This window comes from Rhinopithecus roxellana, chromosome 8, assembly GCF_007565055.1.
Source record: "Rhinopithecus roxellana isolate Shanxi Qingling chromosome 8, ASM756505v1, whole genome shotgun sequence".
Lineage (NCBI taxonomy): Eukaryota > Metazoa > Chordata > Mammalia > Primates > Cercopithecidae > Rhinopithecus > Rhinopithecus roxellana.
The window spans coordinates 44,975,485-44,999,720 of record NC_044556.1 but is presented as its reverse complement, the minus strand read 5'-3'; the positions used below and the strand labels follow the sequence as shown (position 1 = coordinate 44,999,720).

Genomic DNA, 24,236 nt, shown 5'->3' with positions numbered 1-24,236 from the left:
AGGTCTGCACTGTTTTCTCATTATATATTTTTTTCTTAGCCTGTTAGTTATGCCTGGCTCCTTTAGACAGGAGCTACAGGAGGTAGCCACATAAGCTGGTTGTGAGACTGGGGGCAAGGTGGCAAAGTGTATCAGACAAATGGACAAAGGCATTCTCTCTGTGTATGTCTGTGGAAGTTCAATGAGGCCTGAAGGTATGGTATCTTACGGAGTTTGCAGCTTTGTAGGGGCATTTGGGGAAGCACTTCAAGCAGCAAAGCATGACACTGGTGGGAAGGAAATACTATCTTCAAGTGGCTTGTGGAGAACAAATATAGACATATTGTTTGAGGCTAACTAGAAAAATGAGTTTGTTTGTTGCTTTTCATTCAATCCCTGCACCTATTGGGTATTATTGTAACTTTGACAATTTTACTTTATCTTGGTTTACTGAAGTGTAAGTTCAATAAAGGTAGCTTTTTGGAAGTGCTTTTATAAAACCACTAAATGCAGACTTGGAGACTTGAGATCTAAGTGCTACTTTGGTGTGGATTATTTGCGTAATAGACTCATCTGCAAAATGTGACCACTGGCCTATATATCACTTCTAGTGTGATATTATGGGAATGAAAATTCGGGTATGATTCTTACAGAAGCATATTCCTTCTAATGGTAGAACTTCATTCATATTTTTACTATTCTTTTTTCAGCCTTTTCATCTACTTGCTTAAATTATAAAGATACAAATATTTTCCTTCCAGGCCAGGAGGGCACTTCTTTTTAATTCTTTTTCCTTTGTCAGGATATATCAGCACAACTTCTCTGCTCCAACTAGTCTCCATTGCAAAGCATCTTCTAGTGTCTTTGGAAGAAGAATCTATGGTCAGTAATTCCTGTTTCCTGATCTTCCTTTGACATGGCTTAATCACCACCTAAGTTGATAATTCCATATTAATAATAGTAATTCTCATGATTGAACAAAGTGTGTTTTTTGTTTTCCTGAATGTGATTGTGGGACAGTGATTATGTTGGAGAAAAATATAGGCCTTGGTTAAATTTTGTCTTTCATTATTTATTACTTGTTATTTTGAATGTACTCTATCTGCTCTATGTTCATATAGCTTTCCAGTGATATAGAAGATATCTAATTCTGGCCATGGGGAAGTATGTAATTTGGGTTTATGACAAATAAGCATACAAGAGACAAGCAGTATTATATGATCAATAGTTTATTTTTAATTTAGATGCAGTTTATAAAATACTAATTATATCCAAGATGATTTTTTTGAACACAGAATAATAGAATTCCAATAGAAGGATAATAGAGAAAGATGTGCTAGCCCTGATGTTGATACAGCCACTTTGGTATACAGAATTGTTTTATATTTTTGGCTCCTTCGATATTTCTGGAAAAGATTAATTTAGAAATTCAGAAAGTATCTAAAATTTAAACTTTCAAAAACATAAAACATTACTTGAACCCCAATCTCCTAAAATACTCCTAGTTTTCTTTTCCTTCTTCTTTTTTGAGATGGAGTCTAGCTCTGAAGCCCAGGCTGGAGTGCAGTGGTGCGATCTCCGCTCACTGCAAGCTCTGCCTCCCAAGTTCACACCATTCTTCTGCCTCAGCCTCCCCAGTAGCTGGGACTACAGGCGCCTGCCACCATGCCTGGCTAATTTTTTGTATTTTTAGTAGAGACGGGGTTTCACCGTGTTAGCCGGGATGGTCTTGATCTCCTGACCCCGTGATCCACCCGCCTCGGCCTCCCAAAGTGCTGGGATTACAGGTGTGAGCCTCCGCACCCGGCCAAATACTCCTAGTTTTGTAAAGATAGCTCTCCATGATATTGATTTCTTCTATTTAATATTTCTGAAATATAGAGTTTAAAGATCACTACACAATAAAAATAAACCACCACCAAACTAATGAAATACTGTAGCATATTTTAAACAGATTGACAGGAAAAGATAACTTCCCTGAAAGTATTATGAAGTTTCTTGATTGAAAGTGATCTTGCTTCATTCTTCTATTCGTGGATTAATTCCTTTGCCATTAATTTCTTACTTATAGTAATAGTATCTCTGTGACTGACTAAATCCCAGTTGTTTTGATATATCACTAGAATGGCCATATAAACCTGGTTGCCTATTAATATTTGTTGCATAATACCTTGGATGATCTTCACCAAATGCACTTGCTTTTCGGATATCAGATCTTTCCTTGAAAACCACAGGATTGGAATTGTAACTAACACTTCCATGCTGAGAGGGTCTAAACCTGGATTCACCATAATCATAATCTGCACTACCATAGCTGCCATGTCTCCAAACTAAACCTGATTGACCTCTTTCCCTTTCAGTGCCCTCAGAGTGATAATTATAAGAACTAGAACTGTGAGGACTGCCACGTGACTGCATTCCTGAACGATATTCAGAATCTTGTGAAAGACTACCAAAGTGACCATGTTCTTTACTGGTACTAGTGTCTGAATGTACAGAGGAAGATTGAACATGATTGGCTGTATCGTGATAATAGGATCTGGGGTGTCTGGATACATCTCTTGACTGCTCCCGAACAGATGCATGAGGGTTTCTGGAAGCAGACTCAGACTGCCTCTCAGAGTCTTCTGAGTGTCCCTCACTGGCACTGTCTTGGCTAACACTGGATCCCCAGCGCATGCTTGTCCTGAACCCCCCTGATTGTCCCTGGCCGGACTGTGAGTGTCTAGAGCTGTCAGCCCAATTGGAAGCCTCGTGGTGACCCGACCCTGAGTGCCTGTATCCGTCTCCTGAATGTTCCTCATGACGTGTTTGTCTGCTTCCACTTCTTGATCCTGACTGCCCATGGGAGGCATCAGACCTTCCTTGGGATGTGGTGTGGCTGTGATGGGACCCTGAGTGTCCAGAGCTGTCTACTGATTGCTCGTGGTGGAATCCCTGCCTTCCTCCTCTGCTAGACCCTGTGTGTCCATGAATGGTATCCTGACCATCATGGGACACTGGGTGCCTGGAGCTGTCTCGTGCCTGCTCATTGCGGGACACTTGTCTTCCTCCAGTGCTAGGCCCGGTCCGTCCATGAGTGGACTCAGACCGTTCATGAGTGCTCACCTGGTAGAGGAAAGACCCTGAACGTCCAGACCTTTCCCCTGACCAGTCACGTGCAGACTCTTGGTGGCTCTGTGGATGGGGCCCAGCCTGTCCGTGGCCTGAAACTGACTGTGTGTCTGAGTCTTCTGAATGTCCCTCACTATCACTGACCTGACTACCTCTTGGTCCCTCATGTCCATGGTCACTGACCGCAGATGAAGCTTGTCCACGCCCAGTTCCTGAGTGTCTGGAGCTGTCTGCTGACTGCTGGTGGCGGAATCCGTGTCTTTCTCCTGGACTTGATCTTGCCTGTTCATGGGATGATGCAGCCTGTCCATGAGAGGAAGTCTCTGTGTGACGAGTCCCTGATTGTCTGGAGCTGTCTGCAGAGTGCCCGTGACTGGCTCTGTCTTCGTGATGGGACCCGGGATGTCTGGATCCATCTGTTGACTGCTCCCGAACAGATCCATGGTGGTTTCTGGAAGCAAACTCAGACTGCCTCTCAGAGTCTTCTGAGTATCCCTCACTGTCACTGTCCTGGCTAACACTGGATCCCCTGTGCGTGCTTGTCCTGAATCCCCCTGATTGTCCCTGGCCGGACTGTGAGTGTCTAGAGCTGTCAGCACGATTGGAAGCCTCGTGGTGATGTGACCCTGAGTGCCTGTATCCATCTCCTGATTGTTCCTCATGACGTGTTTGTCTGCTTGCACTTCTTGACCCTGACTGCCCACGGGAGGCATCAGACCTTCCCTGGGATGTGGTGTGCCTGTGATGAGACCCTGAGTGTCCAGAGCTGTCTACCGATTGCTCATGGTGGGATCCGTGCCTTCCTCCTCTGCTTGATCCCGGGTGTCCATGAATGGTGTCCTGACCCTCATGGGATGCTGAGTGCCTGGAGGTGTCTCGTGCTTGCCCATTGCGGGACCCTTGTCTGCCACCAGTGCTGTGCCCAGTCCGTCCATGGGTGGACTCAGACCGTTCATGAGTGCTCACCTGGTAGAGGAAAGACCCTGAACGTCCAGACCTTTCCCCTGACCGGCCACGTGCAGACTCTTGGTGGCTGTGCGGATGGGGCCCAGCCTGTCTTTGGCCTGACACTGACTGTGTGTCTGAGTCTTCTGAATGTCCCTCACTATCACTGACCTGACTACCGCTTGGTCCCTGGTGTCCACGGTCACTGACTGCAGATGAAGCCTGTCCACGCCCAGTTTCTGAGTGTCTCGAGCTGTCTGCTGACTGCTGGTGGCGAGACCCGTGTCTTTCTCCTGGACTTGATCTTGTCTGTTCATGGGATGATGCAGCCTGTCCACGAGAGGAAGTCTCTGCATGACGAGTGCCTGATTGTCTGTAGCTGTCTGCAGAGTGCCCGTGACTGGCTCTGTCTTCGTGATGGGACTCGGGATGTCTGGATCCATGTCTTGACTGCTCCCAAACAGATCCATGATGGTTTCTGGAAGCAGACTCAGACTGCCTCTCAGAGTCTTCTGAGTATCCCTCACTGTCACTGTCCTGGCTAACACTGGATCCCTGGTGTGTGCTTGTCCTGAACCCCACTGATTGTCCCTGGCCAGACTGTGAGTGTCTAGAGCTGTCGGCCCGATTGGAAGCCTCGTGGTGATGTGACCCTGAGTGCCTGTACCCATCTCCTGATTGTTCCTCATGACGTGTTTGTCTGCTTGCACTTCTTGATCCTGACTGCCCATGGGAGGCATCAGACCTTCCCTGGGATGTGGTGTGGCTGTGATGGGACCCTGAGTGTCCAGAGCTGTCTACCAATTGCTCATGGTGGGATCCCTGCCTTCCTCCCCTGCTTGACCCTGGGTGTCCATGAATGGTGTCCTGACCCTCATGGGACGCTGAGTGCCTAGAGCTGTCTCTTGCCTGCCCATTGCGGGATCCTTGTTTTCCACCAGTGCTGTGCCCAGTCCGTCCATGGGTGGACTCAGACTGTTCATGAGTGCTCACCTGGTAGAGGAAAGACCCTGAACGTCCAGACCTTTCCCCTGACCGGCCACGTGCAGACTCTTGGTGGCTGTGCGGATGGGGCCCAGCCTGTCCGTGGCCTGACACTAACTGTGTGTCTGAGTCTTCTGAATGTCCCTCACTATCACTGACCTGACTACCGCTTGGTCCCTGGTGTCCACGGTCACTGACTGCAGATGAAGCTTGTCCACGCCCAGTTCCTGAGTGTCTGGAGCTGTCTGCTGACTGCTGGTGGCGGGATCCGTGTCTTTCTCCTGGACTTGATCTCGTCTGTTCACGGGATGATGCAGCCTGTCCATGAGAGGAATTCTCTGTGTAACGAGTGCCTGATTGTCTGGAGCTGTCTGTAGAGTGCGCGTGACTGGCGCTGTCTTCGTGATGCGACCCGAGGTGTCTGGAGCCATCTCTTGACTGCTCCTGAGCAGATCCATGATGATTTCTGGAAGCCGACCCAGACCACCTCTCAGAGTCTTCTGAGTGTCCCTCACTGTCACTGTCCTGGCTAACATTCGATCCCTGGTGCGTGCTTGTCCTGGACCCTGCTGATTGTCCCTGGCCAGACTGTGAGTTGCTAGAGCTGTCAGCCCGAGTGGAAGCCTGGTGGTGAGGAGACCCTGCATGCCTGTACCTGTCTCCTGATTGTTCCTCATGACGTGTTTGTCTGCTTTCACTTCTTGATCCTGACTGCCCACGGGAGGCATCAGACCTTCCCTGGGATGTGGTGTGGCTGTGATGGGACCCTGAGTGTCCAGAGCTGTCTACTGATTGCTCATGGTGGGATCCCTGCCTTCCTCCTCTGCTTGATCCCGGGTGTTTATGAATGGTGTGCTGACCCTCCTGGGACGCTGAGTGCCTGGAGCTGTCTTGTGCCTGCTCATGGCGGGATCGTTGTCTTCCTCCACTTCTGGGGCCAGTCCGTCCATGGGTGAACTCAGACTGTTCATGAGTGCTCACCTGGTAGAGGAAAGACCCTGAACGTCCAGACCTTTCCCCTGACTGGCCACGTGCAGACTCTTGGTGGCTGTGCAGATGGGGCCCAGCCTGTCCGTGGCCTGACACTGACTGTGTGTCTGAGTCTTCTGAATGTCCTTCACTATCACTAACCTGACTACCGCTTGGTCCCTGGTGTCCACGGTCACTGACTGCAGATGAAGCTTGTCCACGCCCAGTTCCTGAGTGTCTGGAGCTGTCTGCTGACTGCTGGTGGCGGGATCCATGTCTTTCTCCTGGACTTGATCTCGTCTGTTCATGGGATGATGCAGCCTGTCCATGAAAGGCAGTCTCCGCGTGACGCTTGCCTGATTGTCTATAGCTGTCTGCAGAGTGCCGGTGACTGGCTCTGTCTTCGTCATGGGACTCGGGATGTCTGGATCCATGTCTTGACTGCTCCCAAACAGATCCATGATGGTTTCTGGAAGCAGACTCAGACTGCCTCTCAGAGTCTTCTGAGTGTCCCTCACTGTCACTATCCTGGGTAAGACTGGATCCCCGGCGCGTGCTTGTCCTGAATCCCACTGATTGTCCCTGGCCGGACTGTGAGTGTCTAGAGCTGTCGGCCTGAGTCGAAGCCTCGTGGTGACGTGACCCTGAGTGCCTGGATCCATCTCCTGATTGTTCCTCATGACGTGTTTGTCTGCTTGCACTTCTTGACCCTGACTGCCCACGGGAGGCATCAGACCTTCCCTGGGATGTGGTGTGGCTGTGATGGGACCCTGAGTGTCCAGAGCTGTCTACCGATTGCTCATGGTGGGATCCCTGCCTTCCTCCTCTGCTTGATTCCGGGTGTCTATGAATGGTGTCCTGACCCTCATGGGATGCTGAGTGCCTGGAGCTGTCTCGTGCCTGCTCATTGCGGGACGCTTGTCTGCCACCAGTGCTGTGCCCAGTCCGTCCATGGGTGGACTCAGACTGTTCATGAGTGCTCACCTGGTAGAGGAAAGACCCTGAATGTCCAGACCTTTCCCCTGACCGGCCACGTACAGACTCTTGGTGGCTGTGTGGATGGGGACCAGGCTGTCCGTGGCCTGACACTGACTGTGTGTCTGAGTCTTCTGAATGTCCCTCACTATCACTGACCTGACTACCGCTTGGTCCCTGGTGTCCACGGTCACTGACTGCAGATGAAGCTTGTCCACGGCCAGTTCTTGAGTGTCTGGAGCTGTCTGCTGACTGCTGGTGGCGGGATCCGTGTCTTTCTCCTGGACTTGATCTTGCCTGTTCATGGGATGATGCAGCCTGTCCACGAGAGGAAGTCTCCGTGTGACGAGTGCCTGAATGTCTGGAGCTGTCTGCAGAGTGCCCATAACCAGCTCTGTCTTCGTGATGGGACTCGGGATGTCTGGATCCATGTCTTGACTGCTCCCAAACAGATCCATGATGGTTTCTGGAAGCAGACTCAGACTGCCTCTCAGAGTCTTCTGAGTGTCTCTCACTGTCACTGTCCTGGCTAACACTGGATCCCCGGCGCCTACTTGTGGTGAACCCCCCTGATTGTCCCTGTCTGGACTCTGAGTGTCCAGAGGTGTCGGCCCGATTGGAAGCCTCATGGTGACGTGACCCTGAGTGCCAGGATCCATCTCCTGATTGTTCCTCATGACGTGTTTGTCTGCTTGCACTTCTTGACCCTGACTGCCCACGGGAGGCATCAGACCTTCCCTGGGATGTGGTGTGGCTGTGATGGGACCCTGAGTGTCCAGAGCTGTCTACCGATTGCTCATGGTGGGATCCCTGCCTTCCTCCTCTGCTTGATCCCGGGTGTCTATGAATGGCGTCCTGTCCCTCAAGGGATGCTGAGTGCCTGGAGCTCTCTCGTGCCTGCCCATTGCGGGACCCTTGTCTGCCACCAGTGCTGTGCCCAGTCCGTCCATGGGTGGACTCAGACTGTTCATGAGTGCTCACCTGGTAGAGGAAAGACCCTGAACGTCCAGACCTTTCCCCTGACCGGCCACGTGCAGACTCTTGGTGGCTGTGCGGATGGGGCCTAGCCTGTCCGTGGCCTGACACTGACTGTGTGTCTGAGTCTTCTGAATGTCCCTCACTATCACTGACCTGACTACCGCTTGGTCCCTGGTGTCCACGGTCACTGACTGCAGATGAAGCTTGTCCACGCCCAGTTCCTGAGTGTCTGGAGCTGTCTGTTGACTGCTGGTGGCGGGATCCGTGTCTTTCTCCTGGACTTGATCTTGCCTGTTCATGGGTTGATGCAGCCTGTCCATGAGAGGAAGTCTCTGCATGACGAGTGCCTGATTGTCGGGAGCTATTTGCAGAGTGCCCATAACCAGCTCTGTCTTCGTGATGGGACTCGGGGTGTCTGGATCCATGTCTTGACTGCTCCCAAACAGATCCATGATGGTTTCTGGAAGCAGACTCAGACTGCCTCTCGGAGTCTTCTGAGTATCCCTCATTGTCACTGTCCTGACTAACACTGGATCCCCAGCGCGTGCTTGTCCTGAACCCCACTGATTGTCCCTGGTCGGACTGTGAGTGTCTAGAGCTGGTGGCCTGAGTCGAAGCCTCGTGGTGACGTGACCCTGAGTGCCTGGATGCATCTCCTGATTGTTCCTCGTGACGTGTTTGTCTGCTTGCACTTCTTGACCCTGACTGCCCACGGGAGGCATCAGACCTTCCCTGGGATGTGGTGTGGCTGTGATGGGACCCTGAGTGTCCAGAGCTGTCTACCGATTGCTCATGGTGGGATCCGTGCCTTCCTCCTCTGCTTGATCCCGGGTGTCTATGAATGGTGTCCTGACCCTCATGGGATGCTGAGTGCCTAGAGGTGTCTCGTGCCTGCCCATTGCGGGACCCTTGTCTGCCACCAGTGCTGTGCCCAGTCCGTCCATGGGTGGACTCAGACCGTTCATGAGTGCTCACCTGGTAGAGGAAAGACCCTGAACTTCTAGACCTTTCCCCTGACCGGCCACGTGCAGAATCTTGGTGGCTGTGCGGATGGGGCCCAGCCTGTCTTTGGCCTGACACTGACTGTGTGTCTGAGTCTTCTGAATGTCCCTCACTATCACTGACCTGACTACCGCTTGGTCCCTGGTGTCCACGGTCACTGACTGCAGATGAAGCTTGTCCACGCCCAGTTCCTGAGTGTCTGGAGCTGTCTGCTGACTGCTGGTGGCGGGATCCGTGTCTTTCTCCTGGACTTGATCTCGTCTGTTCATGGGATGATGCAGCCTGTCCACGAGAGGAAGTCTCTGCGTGACGCGTGCCTGATTGTCTGGAACTGTCTGCAGAGTGCCTGTGATGAGCTGTATCTTCGTGATGGGACCCGGGGTATCTGGATCCATCTGTTGACTGCTCCCGAACAGATCCATGATGGTTTCTGGAAGCAGACTCAGACTGCCTCTCAGAGTCTTCTGAGTTTCCCTCACTGTCACTGTCCTGGCTAACAGTGGATCCCCGGCGCGTGCTTGTCCTGAACCCCACTGATTGTCCCTGGCCGGACTGTGAGTGTCTAGAGCTGTCGGCCTGTGTCGAAACCTCGTGGTGACGTGACCCTGAGTGCCGGGATCCATCTCCTGATTGTTCCTCGTGACGTGTTTGTCTGCTTGCACTTCTTGACCCTGACTGCCCACGGGAGGCATCAGACCTTCCCTGGGATGTGGTGTGGCTGTGATGGGACCCTGAGTGTCCAGAGCTGTCTACCGATTGCTCATGGTGGGATCCGTGCCTTCCTCCCCTGCTTGACCCTGGGTGTCCATGAATGGTGTCCTGACCCTCATGGGATGCTGAGTGCCTGGAGCTGTCTCGTGCCTGCCCATTGCGGGACCCTTGTCTGCCACCAGTGCTGTGCCCAGTCCGTCCATGGGTGGACTCAGACTGTTCATGAGCGCTCACCTGGTAGAGGAAAGACCCTGAACGTCCAGACCTTTCCCCTGACCGGCCACGTGCAGACTCTTGGTGGCTGTGCAGATGGGGCCCAACCTGTCCGTGGCCTGACATTGACTGTGTGTCTGAGTCTTCTGAATGTCCCTCACTATCACTGACCTGACTACTGCTTGGTCCCTGGTGTCCACGGTCACTGACTGCAGATGAGGCTTGTCCACGCCCAGTTCCTGAGTGTCTGGAGCTGTCTGCTGACTGCTGGTGGCGGGATCCGTGTCTTTCTCCTGGACTTGATCTTGCCTGTTCATGTGATGATGCAGCCTGTCCACGAGAGGAAGTCTCTGCGTGACGCGTGCCTGATTGTCTGGAGCTGTCTGCAGAGTGCCTGTGACGAGCTGTATCTTCGTGATGGGACCCGGGGTATCTGGATCCATCTGTTGACTGCTCCCGAACAGATCCATGATGGTTTCTGGAAGCAGACTCAGACTGCCTCTCAGAGTCTTCTGAGTTTCCCTCACTGTCACTGTCCTGGCTAACAGTGGATCCCCGGCGTGTGCTTGTCCTGAACCCCACTGATTGTCCCTGGCCGGACTGTGAGTGTCTAGAGCTGTCGGCCTGTGTCGAAACCTCGTGGTGACGTGACCCTGAGTGCCGGGATCCATCTCCTGATTGTTCCTCGTGACGTGTTTGTCTGCTTGCACTTCTTGACCCTGACTGCCCACGGGAGGCATCAGACCTTCCCTGGGATGTGGTGTGGCTGTGATGGGACCCTGAGTGTCCAGAGCTGTCTACCGATTGCTCATGGTGGGATCCGTGCCTTCCTCCCCTGCTTGACCCTGGGTGTCCATGAATGGTGTCCTGACCCTCATGGGATGCTGAGTGCCTGGAGCTGTCTCGTGCCTGCCCATTGCGGGACCCTTGTCTGCCACCAGTGCTGTGCCCAGTCCGTCCATGGGTGGACTCAGACTGTTCATGAGCGCTCACCTGGTAGAGGAAAGACCCTGAACGTCCAGACCTTTCCCCTGACCGGCCACGTGCAGACTCTTGGTGGCTGTGCAGATGGGGCCCAACCTGTCCGTGGCCTGACATTGACTGTGTGTCTGAGTCTTCTGAATGTCCCTCACTATCACTGACCTGACTACTGCTTGGTCCCTGGTGTCCACGGTCACTGACTGCAGATGAGGCTTGTCCACGCCCAGTTCCTGAGTGTCTGGAGCTGTCTGCTGACTGCTGGTGGCGGGATCCGTGTCTTTCTCCTGGACTTGATCTTGCCTGTTCATGTGATGATGCAGCCTGTCCACGAGAGGAAGTCTCTGCATGACGCGTGCCTGATTGTCTGGAGCTGTCTGCAGAGTGCCTGTGACGAGCTGTATCTTCGTGATGGGACCCGGGGTATCTGGATCCATCTGTTGACTGCTCCCGAACAGATCCATGATGGTTTCTGGAAGCAGACTCAGACTGCCTCTCAGAGTCTTCTGAGTTTCCCTCACTGTCACTGTCCTGGCTAACAGTGGATCCCCGGCGTGTGCTTGTCCTGAACCCCACTGATTGTCCCTGGCCGGACTGTGAGTGTCTAGAGCTGTCGGCCTGTGTCGAAACCTCGTGGTGACGTGACCCTGAGTGCCGGGATCCATCTCCTGATTGTTCCTCGTGACGTGTTTGTCTGCTTGCACTTCTTGACCCTGACTGCCCACGGGAGGCATCAGACCTTCCCTGGGATGTGGTGTGGCTGTGATGGGACCCTGAGTGTCCAGAGCTGTCTACCGATTGCTCATGGTGGGATCCGTGCCTTCCTCCCCTGCTTGACCCTGGGTGTCCATGAATGGTGTCCTGACCCTCATGGGATGCTGAGTGCCTGGAGCTGTCTCGTGCCTGCCCATTGCGGGACCCTTGTCTGCCACCAGTGCTGTGCCCAGTCCGTCCATGGGTGGACTCAGACTGTTCATGAGCGCTCACCTGGTAGAGGAAAGACCCTGAACGTCCAGACCTTTCCCCTGGCCGGCCACGTACGGACTCTTGGTGGCTGTGTGGATGGGGCCCAGCCTGTCTTTGGCCTGACACTGACTGTGTGTCTGAGTCTTCTGAATGTCCCTCACTATCACTGACCTGACTACCGCTTGGTCCCTGGTGTCCACGGTCACTGACTGCAGATGAAGCTTGTCCACGCCCAGTTCCTGAGTGTCTGGAGCTGTCTGCTGACTGCTGGTGGCGGGATCCGTGTCTTTCTCCTGGACTTGATCTTTCCTGTTCCTGGGATGCCACAGCCTGTCCACGTGAGGAAGTCTCTGTGTGACAACTGCCTGATTGTCTGGAACTGTCTGCAGAGTTCCGGTGACCGGCTCTGTCTTCCTGATGGGACCCATGGTGTCTGGAGCCATCCCTTGACTGCTCCTGAACAGATTCATGATGGTTTCTGGATGCCAATCCAGACCGCCTCTCAGAGTCTTCTGAGTGTCCCTCAATTTCACTGTCCTTGCTAACACTGGATCCCTGGCCCGTTCTTCTTCTGGACTCTACCAATGGTACCTGGCTCGTATTTGCATGTCGTGACCTGTTCACTCGATGTGAGGATTCATCATGAGATGACCTTGATGTCTCATATCTTCTGTTTTCTTCCAATATATTATCAGTGATGTCATCGGCTTCATCCTGGATTGCGTAATATATGGCAGCATGGCCTGATTCTGTCCATTTTTCAGTCATTCTTCCTGTATTTTCATAGTCATATTGTCCGTCCTCTTTTTCTTCTTTCTCTTCTGGTCTTTCACTTATCCTCTTCCCATTGTGTTCTAATCTAGTTATTTCAGCCTTGTTTTTCTCTTTTTTACTTGACTTATGATGGTTTTGTCCATATTCTTCCTCTCTATGTGTAGGTGAATATCCTTTTCTTTCCTTTTTCTCAGAACCAGATTCATGCCTTTTCCCCCCTGTTTCTCTTGGGCTCTTGGATCTTCCCGTATTCCCTTTTCTATTGTTTCTTCTTTCCAGACTTAAGGGTCTCTTTCTCTTTTCTTTGTTTTCTTCCTCTTTATTATCCTCATGTTTATCATGATGACTGTGCTTTCTGTGCTTGTGTCCTGATGTCGGTAAATTCTGTTTTCTGGTAGACTCATAGTATGCTTGCGCCAACTTGAATACCATCAGAAGAAACTCAGTGAAGTCAATTTTCTTGTTGTGGTCTATATCCAGGTGATCCATGAATACCTCAACCGTATCTGGGTCATCTGGATTCTGTACAGAGGGAAATCACAGAGGGAGACTGCATCAGACAGAATCACATTATCAGCCAATTAATTCAAAATTAATTTAGGCACTATGATCTTTGAGTATCAAATAGTGTGACAAAATCTTTTTGTTTTTTTAAGACTTTTTCATCTCATCCTCACTCAGGTGTTATATGTGAACAAAGATGTAAAGACTAGTAAGGTGTCAAGATATGATGGGGTAAGTGACCCTTTTTCTTATTTTAAAGGTCAGAAGTATATATAATTCATTACTTAATTTTATTTAATAAATACCCCGTTATAATGTTGACGTTTGGCAGAATATTATAAATACCAAATACTAAGAACTAATTTACATTAATTTTTAAATATTTATATATTTTTTTCTCTGAGTGTGTCTGTGTGTTTATAATGTACATCCAGGTATAGGGGAAGAAAATAAAATCTATCTCTTTTGAGACAAGATTAACTCTGTTCCTATTTTAAATGAAATAGTTCACAAAGAGCTCAAAATAACCCTTGCTTAGATTATTGATGAGAAACACAAATGCTGTATCCTTTGGTCTTGTCAGACACTCTTACCTTCAGGATTAGCCGAAACTCCTTTTCCAGAAGTTCCTTCAGCTCTTTTTTGCTCAATGTGTCAGTGTTTTTATCTTTTTTTGAATATTGCTTGAAAAGATTAATTATGGCAAAGATGTTTTCCAGGAGAGTAGACATCTTTTGGCAATAAATGTGAACCTAGAAAGAAGAAATGAAAATGTACTTTTTTTGTACGTCTTTTTTTCTAGGTTATATTAATTATTACAATCATTTTCCACATTTTAAACCTACATTTTCCTCTAAGTAATCCATCTTCAAGAATGGAAGATGGCCATGAGAAACTTTTCTCTACCATCTACATAAAGCAAATGAATAGAGTTTTACTTACTTAAATAAAATTGCCCATTTTTTTTTTGCCTTGTGCCCACTTACAGCTGGACTTAGCAGTCTCACAGACCTTAGTGTGCTCTAGGTAAGATCATCCCTCTTGCTGATCTTGCCATTGCTAATAACAAGAATTTAGAAATGCTGATTGGTTTTAAGCAGTAAAATTTACTCATATAAATTTACTGAAAATTACATCCCTAAAAGCTATCTTAATAAATGATTAATTTGCTAAGATACAATTCTCTGAAAGCCAGTTAGCCATATGACAAGATACTCAATGAACATTCATTCAAATTTTCATTTTTTTTTAACATTTCATGGTTTATAATATTTAATTGTATAGGATGGATTTAATAGCTCTTCAATATTTAAAGAGAAAGGTTTTTCTGACTGGGTTTCATTTTGCCATTTAAGGAATATTCACTTTATCTCATTGGTGAAGAAATTAGTAAGCATGTCAATAAATCTAAGTATGTATTATAAAGAATTATAACTTTATTAGGACTTACAAAACCAGGTGAAACTAAAATACTGTAGAAAACAATGTGAAGGAGATTACTGTAGCAGTCAGAACTAAAACATTTTTGGACCTTGGGTTGTTTGGTAAGAGGAATTAGATATTAATGAATTTTGCTGTGGTTAAGTCATATATGTATTTTGGTAAGTTTATGGGTATTTACTAAAAGAACAGAATTCATAATTTCTAAACCATTAGAGATGAAAAAGAGGAATTAAGAAACTTTAATAATTCAACAGAAGCCAGGAAAGAAGAAAATAAGAAGCACAGAAAAAGAAGGGTAAACAGAAAGCATAAAATAAATTAGTAGAATTATAAGTAATTTTATTATTATTAATTATAACATATGTAAAATAGACCAGATCTTGCCAGTTAAAATATAGATTGTAAAGACTGAATTTAAAAAATGACAGCTATATGCTTCTTATAAAACCCTTTTAAAATTTATGATTATTTTCAGCCAGTCTTATTTATGATGATATTCTATTCCCTGAACTTATCTTTACTTGCAACATATGCAAAATCTCTGTCTCAAGGATCTCACTCTTTGACCTCCTCTTCTACCCTGATGTCAATAATTCTTTAACCTCTCTATTTACTGCTTTATGTACTCACTTCCCTTTTTACCTTGGTTAGACATTATGGTTAATCTCCCTGATTGCTCCTTGGATACATCCACTTGTCCCACTCTTTCTTATACCCACTGGCCAAAGCTTCAACAACTTCTTCCTTTCCTTTGTCTCTGATGTCCTTGATTTTGATTCCTGAGAACTTGGAAGCCATTGGAAAAGAGTTTCCTCATTCTCCTAATATCTGATCTCCAAACCTGCTACATTTCTATCCATGTACCTTGCCTTCACTGAATTCAGGGTGAATAAACTGTCTGTGCTCCTCCTGTCCTTTACTTTGGCACTGAGCCCCATTCTCTCTTGCCTACCCAAACACTTTGCTTTTGCAGTTGCCTACTTTCTCATATGCATCATTAATTCTTCTTTGTCTACTGGATCATTCCCTTCAGTATATATTCGTGCTGAAATATCTATCTAATACTTAACTTCCCATCTCCACCCCACCCCCAATCTCACATCTACCTTTAGGTACCATCTGATTTATCTGTTCCCTTTTGTAGCAAAATTCCTCAAAACATATGCCTGTACATTCTGTCTTTACTTCCTCATTCTTGTTTTCCTTTACTCAAAGTATTTTTCTTTCTAAAAAAAAGTATGAAAACTCTCACTAAGTAAAAATATCCTTCATATTTCCAAATCCATGTATCCATGTTTATTTTACATATTACTTGACATATCAGCAGCATTTGATGCAACTGGCTGCATCCTTCTTTAGAGACCCCGCACTCTCAAGTTTCTCCTCCAACATCAGTGGCCACTTTTTTCTTAGCCTCCTCATTCAGCTCCTAATGTTGCTATGCCCAATGATTCACTCCTTAGCTTCTTTTCTCTATTATACTCCCTTGGGTCATCTCATCTAGTTCTATATAACTTTTTGAATAAGTTGACAGCTCACAAGTTTATGCCGCCAGTCACCGACTGTCCCCTAAACTTGAGATGTGTATGTCTAAATGCCTATCTGATATTCTTACTTGAGTCTTGTAGAGATCTTAAATTTTTTATGTTCAAAACAGAAGTCTTGATTTTCAACTGCTTTACCCTAACAAATGTCCCACACCTTTTATCCTCATCAGTGATTCCTGTCTTCCTGATGGCCCAAGTCACAAACCTGAAAATTAGTTCTGATTCTCCTTTTCTTACATCCAATATCTATTCCATCAACATGTTTTATTGATTCTGCTTTCAAAATATTCATAAAATTAGTCACTTTTCCCTACCTTCACTCTGTTGCCTTCTCTAGTAGTTTATTTTTATCACCACAGAAATATACTGGAGTATCTTCCATCTTAAAACCTTTCCCTTGCACCATTGTTACCCCCTCCCCCAACATTTCTCCGAACATCTTACTAGCCTAATTAACTGCTTCATTTCACAGGAGTCTTGGAGAAGTTTTCTCTGCTTTCTCTTTTAAAACGTTTACCACCCACTTTCTTTTTAACCTGCTTCTCTCAATTTTCTATCACCAAAACTCTACTGAAACTGCTTCATATCAAATCATCTGTGATCTCCAAGTTGTTGAATACAGTGGACTTTCTCCATCATCACCTTATCATTAGCATCTTATTTAATATCTTGGTAGGTGAAATAGAATTAACCATTCCTTTCTTAATGGAGTCTTTTTGTTTCTTGGATCTCATGACACCATATTCTTCTGATAATTCCTCTTACCCGTTGAATGCTGCTGTCTCTCAGTATTCTTTACTAACCTCTCTTCTGCTCAATCTCAAAAGGTTGGAAATATCTGTGGCTGTGTCTTAGACCTTCTTAAAAAAAACAAAAACAAAACAAAAAAACCCCACACCTTTCTGAGGCAATCTCATTGGATCCCATGATTTCAGATACCATCTATCTGATGACTTCAAAATTGATACCTCTAGGCATAACCTTTTCTCTGAGCTTACATTCATTCATTCATTCCTTCATTTATTTAGCAAATACTAAACAGCTACTAAAGAGTTAGGCACTGTTTCATGCTTTGGAGATATAGTAGGTTACAAGATAGCTGAGATGCCCGCCTACTTTTGTGAAGACAATAAACAATAAATGAATTCAACAATTAGATATTGATAAGTGATATGTACATAGTTAAAATAAGAGTGATATTATACAGAATATTTGGGGGTACTTTAAGGAAAGGAGGTTTTGTGGTAGAGGGGACATTTGAGCTTAAAATGGAAAAATAAGAAGGAAGTAGCCTTGTTAATTAATTGGAGAATTTTAGCAAAGGGAACAGTGCAAAGATTCCAAGATGAAAATCAACTTGGCATGTTAGAGATATAGAAAATTGCGGACAAATCAGGAGTAATACAACACAAAGTCAGAGATACAGACAGGGGTCAGATAATGATGCTCTTCTAAATAAGGTGACATTTGTGCATTTTATTTTAGGTGTGATGAGACTAGATGATATTTTTTGGTAAGAGAGTGATCTAATATGGTTTGATTTTTAAAGATTGCTTTGTGCAATTGTTTATTAGTTTGTTTCAGACTAACTCTGAATACAACTAGAAAATGTGTGTGTGTGTGTGTGTGTGTGTGTGTGTGGTGTATGTGTTTGAAGGTATCACACAGCTGTCAAGATTGTGACAATTTATTGGGGCTTACATTTGGATTTAGAGGGAAATACAGTGTTTTGGGAATGAAGAGACAAAATTTTCTAAAACTGATGAAAAATATCAAGGTACAGTTTCAAAAGGATATTACAAACTCCAAGCAGGAGATATAAAAGAAAACCAAAGCAAGACATATAATAATAAAACTGCTGAACATTTGAGGCAATGAGGAATTGTATTACCTTCAAAGGAGCAACAATAAGATTGATATCTATCTTTGCAAAAGAAACAATGGGAGCTAAAAGACAATGAAATGTTATATTCATCTTTCTGAAGAAAAATAAGTTATATGTTAACAGTGAAAATGTCCACCAAAAAGGAAACATATAAAGATATTTTCAAGCAAAGAAAAACAGAGCTAATCACCAGAGAACTGCTGTAAAGGAAATATTGAAGGATAATTCTAGTTGGAAGCACAGAGGAGCAAGAAAGAATAAGAACAACGGAAAGAGCATATGTGTGGAAAAATATAGCTAGATATTGATTGCATAAAATAATAATAGTAAGCTTTCAGGATTTAAGATAAATAAAATTAAATACATAACAATCCCAGATAAGGCAGTGAGAAAATGGAGTTAAGTATTGTAGGATACTTGTATTATTTGGGTAGGGGTTAAAGTATGTTTTTCTTAATAATACACTCTAACAAATCAAGGGTGCATGTTATAATTTTTAGGGCAAGCATGTAGATAATAAAAGAGTGAATAATTAATAAGCTTTTGTATAAAGATAATTAACTGGTAAATATTTACTTAATCCGAAAAATTCAAGAATAGAAAAAGAAATATAAAACAAGTGAGACAGTAGAAACCAAGTAGTAATATGGTAGAGATGTAAACCAAATAGTTCCATAATAACACTGAATATAAATAGAGTAAATATGCTAATTAAGAGACAAGACTGTCAGAGTGGATTAAAAAAAAACAACTGTATGCTGCTTATAAGAGACACACATAAAATGTGATTAAAGTGATTGTAAATGAAAGGATGGAAGAAAGAGATACCATTCAAACTCTAAAAGAAAGCTGTTGTTATTATAATAATATCTGTCAAGTAGAATTTAGGCAAAAAATATTGCTAGAAGGAAATTTTATAATAGTAAAAGATCAATTCTCCAGGAAGCCTCAAAATATATAAATAAAAATTGACAGAAGTATAAGGAGAAATAGGCAATCTACAATCATAGTGGGCTTTTTAAATACACCTCTCTCAGCAACTGATAGAACAAGTAAAAAATATGTAAGAATATAGAATATTTCTGCAAAATATTAATAAAACATCAACATACATTAAACACTATACCTAACAACTGCAGAATACCCATTCTTTTGAAATTGACCATATACTGGGCCGTAAAGCAAGTTTCAATAAATTTTAAAGGGTTGAAATCACATAGTTTGTTCTCTAACACAGTGGAATGAAGCAAGAGTTAAATAATAGGAAGATAACTAGAAAAATCTTAAAGTGTTTGAAAATTAAGTAATAACTTCTAAATAATCAATGGGTCATTGAATAAATTACAATGCAAAATTAGAAAATATTTTGAACTAAATGAAAATGAGAAAAATATGAAATAGCATAACTTGTGGAATACATTAATTCTATGCCTAATAGATATTTATAGCCTATATATATATATACACACACACATATATACACATATACACTCACATATATATATACACACATATATATGAATGATATCTCATCTCTCCATCCTTTCATTTTCAATCACTGTTATCATTTTTTATGTGTGAATCTTATAAGCAGCATACAGTTGTGTGTGTATATATATATAAAAGACTGAAAAATTAATTACCTAAGCATGTATCTCAAGAAGTTTTAAAAAGAACAAATTAAGCCCTAAGAAAGTATAATGAAGGAAATAATAAAGATAACTAAAAATTAATAAAATAGAAAGAAAATTTAGAGAATCAACAATGCCAAGATTCAGCCTTTGAAAAATCTAATAAAACTGATAACCCCAGCAAGATTAATAAAGAAAAAAAGAGTACAGGGATAAGTACCAGTGTCAGGAAAGTAAAAGGGGACATTGCTCTTGAGGTTTTGGACATTAGATAGATGACAAGAGCATATTATATAAAACATTATACCAGTTAATTTGAAAATTTAGATGACATAGAAGAAGTGTTTCTAGAAAAACACTTGTTAACAAAACTGAACCAACAATAAATAGAAAACCTAAATAGTCCTATGTTTATTAAAGAAATTGAATCTTAAATGCATTCATTTTCAGTAGGGGAGGAACCGCAGGTCAGATGGCTTTACTGAATTCTATTCGAGGTGAAAGAAAGAAATAACTGTAACATCACATAGATTATTTCAGAGAAATGAAAAAGAGGGAACACCCGTTTTATTAATCTAAACTGGCCTCAGTACCATAACCTGACAATGATATAAGAATCAAAATTTTCAGGACAATTCCTTTCATATAGATGCAAAACTCTGAAAGAAAATAATAGTAGATTGAATTCAGTGGTATATAAAAAGAATATACGTTATTCCTAACTACATTTTATTCCAAAATTCATGTTTGGATTAACATTTGCAAACCAACCAATTAAGTACTAAAATAGAATAATGGGGAAAATTATATGAACCTCTCAATAGATGAAAAATTGATAGAATCCAACATTAATTCTGATTAATAAATAAAAGATTGATTGTCTTTGAAAAATGTCATAGCAAAAATTATATTTAATGGTGAAATGAAAGCTTTCATCTCCAAGTTTGGGAATGAGACTAGTATGCCTGTATCATCCTATTGATATATACTATGTATAGTACCACCCTCTTTGACATTGTACTAAAGGTCCTAGCTAGAGCAATACATTAGGAAAAGGAATTAAAAGCAGAGTAATTGGAAAAGAAGTAATAAAGCTGTTATTACTCACAGAGTAACTTTTGTATGTGGAAGATCCAAAAGAATGTATAACTAAACTATCAGAATAAATAAACTAAACATACTTCTGGTTATAAGTATATAAAAATCAATTGTATTTCTATATAACTGCAATAAACACTTAGAAAATGAAATAAGAAAGGATGCTATTTACAAAAGCATAAAAAATCAGGAAAATTTTAGGAATAAATCTAATTAAAGGTATGAAATGACTGTACTCAGAATATTATAAATGTTGAGATTATAAGTGCTGAGAAAATGAAATAAGAAAGGATACTATTCATAAAAGCATAAAAAATCAGGAAATTTTTAGGAATAAATCTAATGAAAACATGAAAGAGCTAAACTCAGAAAATTACAAATGTTGAGATAAACTAAAGATTTTAATAAATGGAAGAATATATAGCTTGTTTATGAATTGAAAGTCTCAATAGCATTAAGATATCAAATCTCCTCAAATTCATTTATAGATGCAATGAAATCCCATTCTGAATATCTGAAGTTTTTTTAAAAAATAAAGATTAATGCTGGGCGCGGTGGCTCAAGCCTGTAATCCCAGCACTTTGGGAGGCCGAGGTGGGCGGATCACGAGGTCAGGAGATCGAGACCATCCTGGCTAACATGGTGAAACCCCGTATCTACTAAAAAAAAAAAAAAAAAATACAAAAAACTAGCCGGGCGAGGTGGCGGGCGCCTGTAGTCCCAGCTACTCGGGAGGCTGAGGCAGGAGAATGGCGTAAACCCGGGAGGCAGAGCTTGCAGTGAGCTGAGATCCGGCCACTGCACTCCAGCCTGGGCGACAGAGCGAGACTCTGTCTCCAAAAAAAAAAAAAAAAAAAAAAAAAAAAAAAGATTAATAAGGTGATTTCTAAAATTTATATGAAAATGTAGAGGGCCAAGATTAGGTAAGACCATCTTGAAGAAGACTAAGTTGGAAGACATACCAGATAGCAAGATGTGTTATAAAGGAAGACAATATGGCATGGTGCAAGGCTAAACAAATGGAATGATAAAAGATAATAGTACAAAGTCAGTCTTATATCACTCTGGACATTTGGTTAATGGCAAAGATGGTAGTGTAGGTCAGTAGAGAAAGAATAGTCTTTTGAATAAATGGTGCTGTGTTAATTGAATTTTCAAATGGGAAAAAAAATTAGTTTGCAGGTAGATTTTACATGTAAGAGATAAGGGAAGATAACATTGGAGAATATTTTCAGGACCTTGGGGTGGGGAAATACTCAAATAAAATTCAAAAAGTACTAATTACTAAGAAAAAGACTGATAAATTGTACTGCATTAAAAGTAGGAATGTTTATTCTTTTAAAGATACCATTAAAAGAGAGAAGGACAAGCCACACAGTGGGAGGATACACAAAACACATTTAACCAATAAAGGAATCTGTCCTGAATATAAAAATAACTCCTATAAATCAATAGAAAAAATTACAGTTAAGCCAATAGAAAAATGAATCTCTACCTTAGGAACTTTACAGAAAAGGATATCCAAATGGCCAATAAACATATCAAAAGTTCTCAACCTTGTTATGCACCAGGGAAATGCAAATTGAAATAATGTGTGAGACCACAATACACCCACCAAAGTGACTAAAAAGATAAGACAGAAAAAAATCCTTGACAATACCAAAAATTGGTGAGAATGTGGAGAATTGAGTTTTTTTTTATATACTGCTAAAGGCAGCATAAGCTGACAGAAACACTTTGGAAAATTGTTTGACAGTATCTAAGTCCTAGTGATTTACTCTTAGGAATATTCCCAACTGAAATATGTACATATGTGTAACCAAAAGTAATATACACAAAAGTGCATACACACAAAAGTGCATAGCCCTATTATTTATAATACCCTTCAAAATGGAAGAGACCCAAATATCTATCCATAGAAAAATGGATAAATAAATTTTTGTATTTTCAGATAACATAATAGGCAGTGTTGGGAGATAAAGGTAGCCTGGACTAGGATGATAATGGCAGAGGGGGGATAAATGGATAGATTTGGCATGTTTGTAGGCAGAGTTGACTGGATGTGGTGATGAATCAGTGTGATGAGAAAACAGGAATCGTGGATAACTTCTAGATTTTGCTATGAGCAAACAGTTATTTCTCGTTATTTCTATTATTTCCATCATCTTTCACATAAAAGACAGCAGTCTCTCCCTGTTCCTGCTCTTGCCTTCCTATAATCCTGTTTTCCACATAGCAGCCCAGAGTGGTCTTTTAAAAACATATATTATCTTACTCCTCTTGCTTAATACCCCTTTAAGCACACGTTAAAATCTAATATGTACTGTTTTAATTCTACTGTGCCCCTCTTTACATGGCCTACCCCTGTCTAGCTCTCTGACATCACCATACACCACTGGTCCTCTTTTTAGTTATGTATGCTCTAAGGCACACTAGCTTCTTTTTGCTCCTTGGAACAAGTTTACTCTTGCCTAGAATCTTGCCCTTTGCCTTGGCTAGTTTCTTTTGTGTTTAAGATCTCAACTCAAAGATAACTCCCTGGAGGGTCTTCCCCTGGCCATCTAATTTAAAGCACTCTCCTCCTCCCACCCATCACTTTACTACAAGCTTGTCCAATCTGTGGCCCAGGACAGCTTTGAATGTGGCCCAACACAAATTTGTAAACCTTCTTAAAACATTATGAGTTTTTTTTTAAGGCTCATCAGCTATTATTAGTGTTAGTGTGTTTTATGTGTGGCCCAAGACAATTATTCTTCCAGTGTGACCCAGGGAAGCCAAAAGATGGGACACCCCTGCTCTACTACATCACTCTTTTATTTTCTTCATTGTTCTTATCACTATTTGAAATTATCTTATTCATTTATTGTTTACTGAATGTTTCCCCCTACTAAAGGTAAGCTGCTAGGAAGTTTATGTAGCTCATTGCTGCATAGTCAGAGCCAAGACCAAATAGAAGGTAGTTAATACATATTTGTTAAATAAATGAATAAATGGACAATCTAACAATATAGAGTATTGAGTAGCTCCACGGAAAGCAAATTTATGCCCTCGTTTTCCTTCTACCTAGAAATAAAGCTTTTAGTGACAGTGCCACTAAAAAGAAAGAGAAAAACCCTAAACTTCCAGAACCTTTTGTCTTACAGTACACATACATTCAGATTTCCACCTTGGTTAATAGTAAGTAGGCAAAATTAAATGTATTCCTTCTTACCTTGTTCACCAAAAGAGCAAATAGAATGTAGCCTGAAGGAACCTGCTGGGTATTGAAGGCTGAGATAATGGCCCTTTTATAGCAGGCTGCATGCAGGGAGGAGCCACCCTCTGTGGGAAGGTCTGATTCATTCCTAACCAAACCTAGATCCACCCATATCTCCACCTCTATTTCTCCAGCAACATGTGTTTACTTCCCAGCTTCCTCACGTACTCATCTGTACTTGTTTTAGCAAGTTCCAAATTTAGGTTTACATATTGGAAATTTTATGGAAGGGTCCCTTTGGCCAAAACAGGTTTTTTTTTGTATGCAGGGCCCACACCTACTTT

The 24,236-nt window shown here is 43.3% G+C and overlaps 1 protein-coding gene across 1 annotated transcript; it reads right to left on the bottom strand.

The window, feature by feature from the left end:
• Positions 1–1,661: 1,661 nt before the first annotated feature.
• Positions 1,662–23,916, bottom strand: FLG (filaggrin). Its single transcript, XM_010352972.2, has 3 exons — positions 23,908–23,916; positions 13,686–13,844; positions 1,662–13,110 (listed from the first exon to the last, which is right to left on the bottom strand). Exons 2-3 carry the CDS (start codon positions 13,821–13,823, stop codon positions 2,041–2,043), a joined length of 11,208 nt encoding a protein of 3,735 aa, XP_010351274.2. The 5' UTR covers positions 13,824–13,844; positions 23,908–23,916; the 3' UTR covers positions 1,662–2,040.
• Positions 23,917–24,236: the final 320 nt, after the last annotated feature.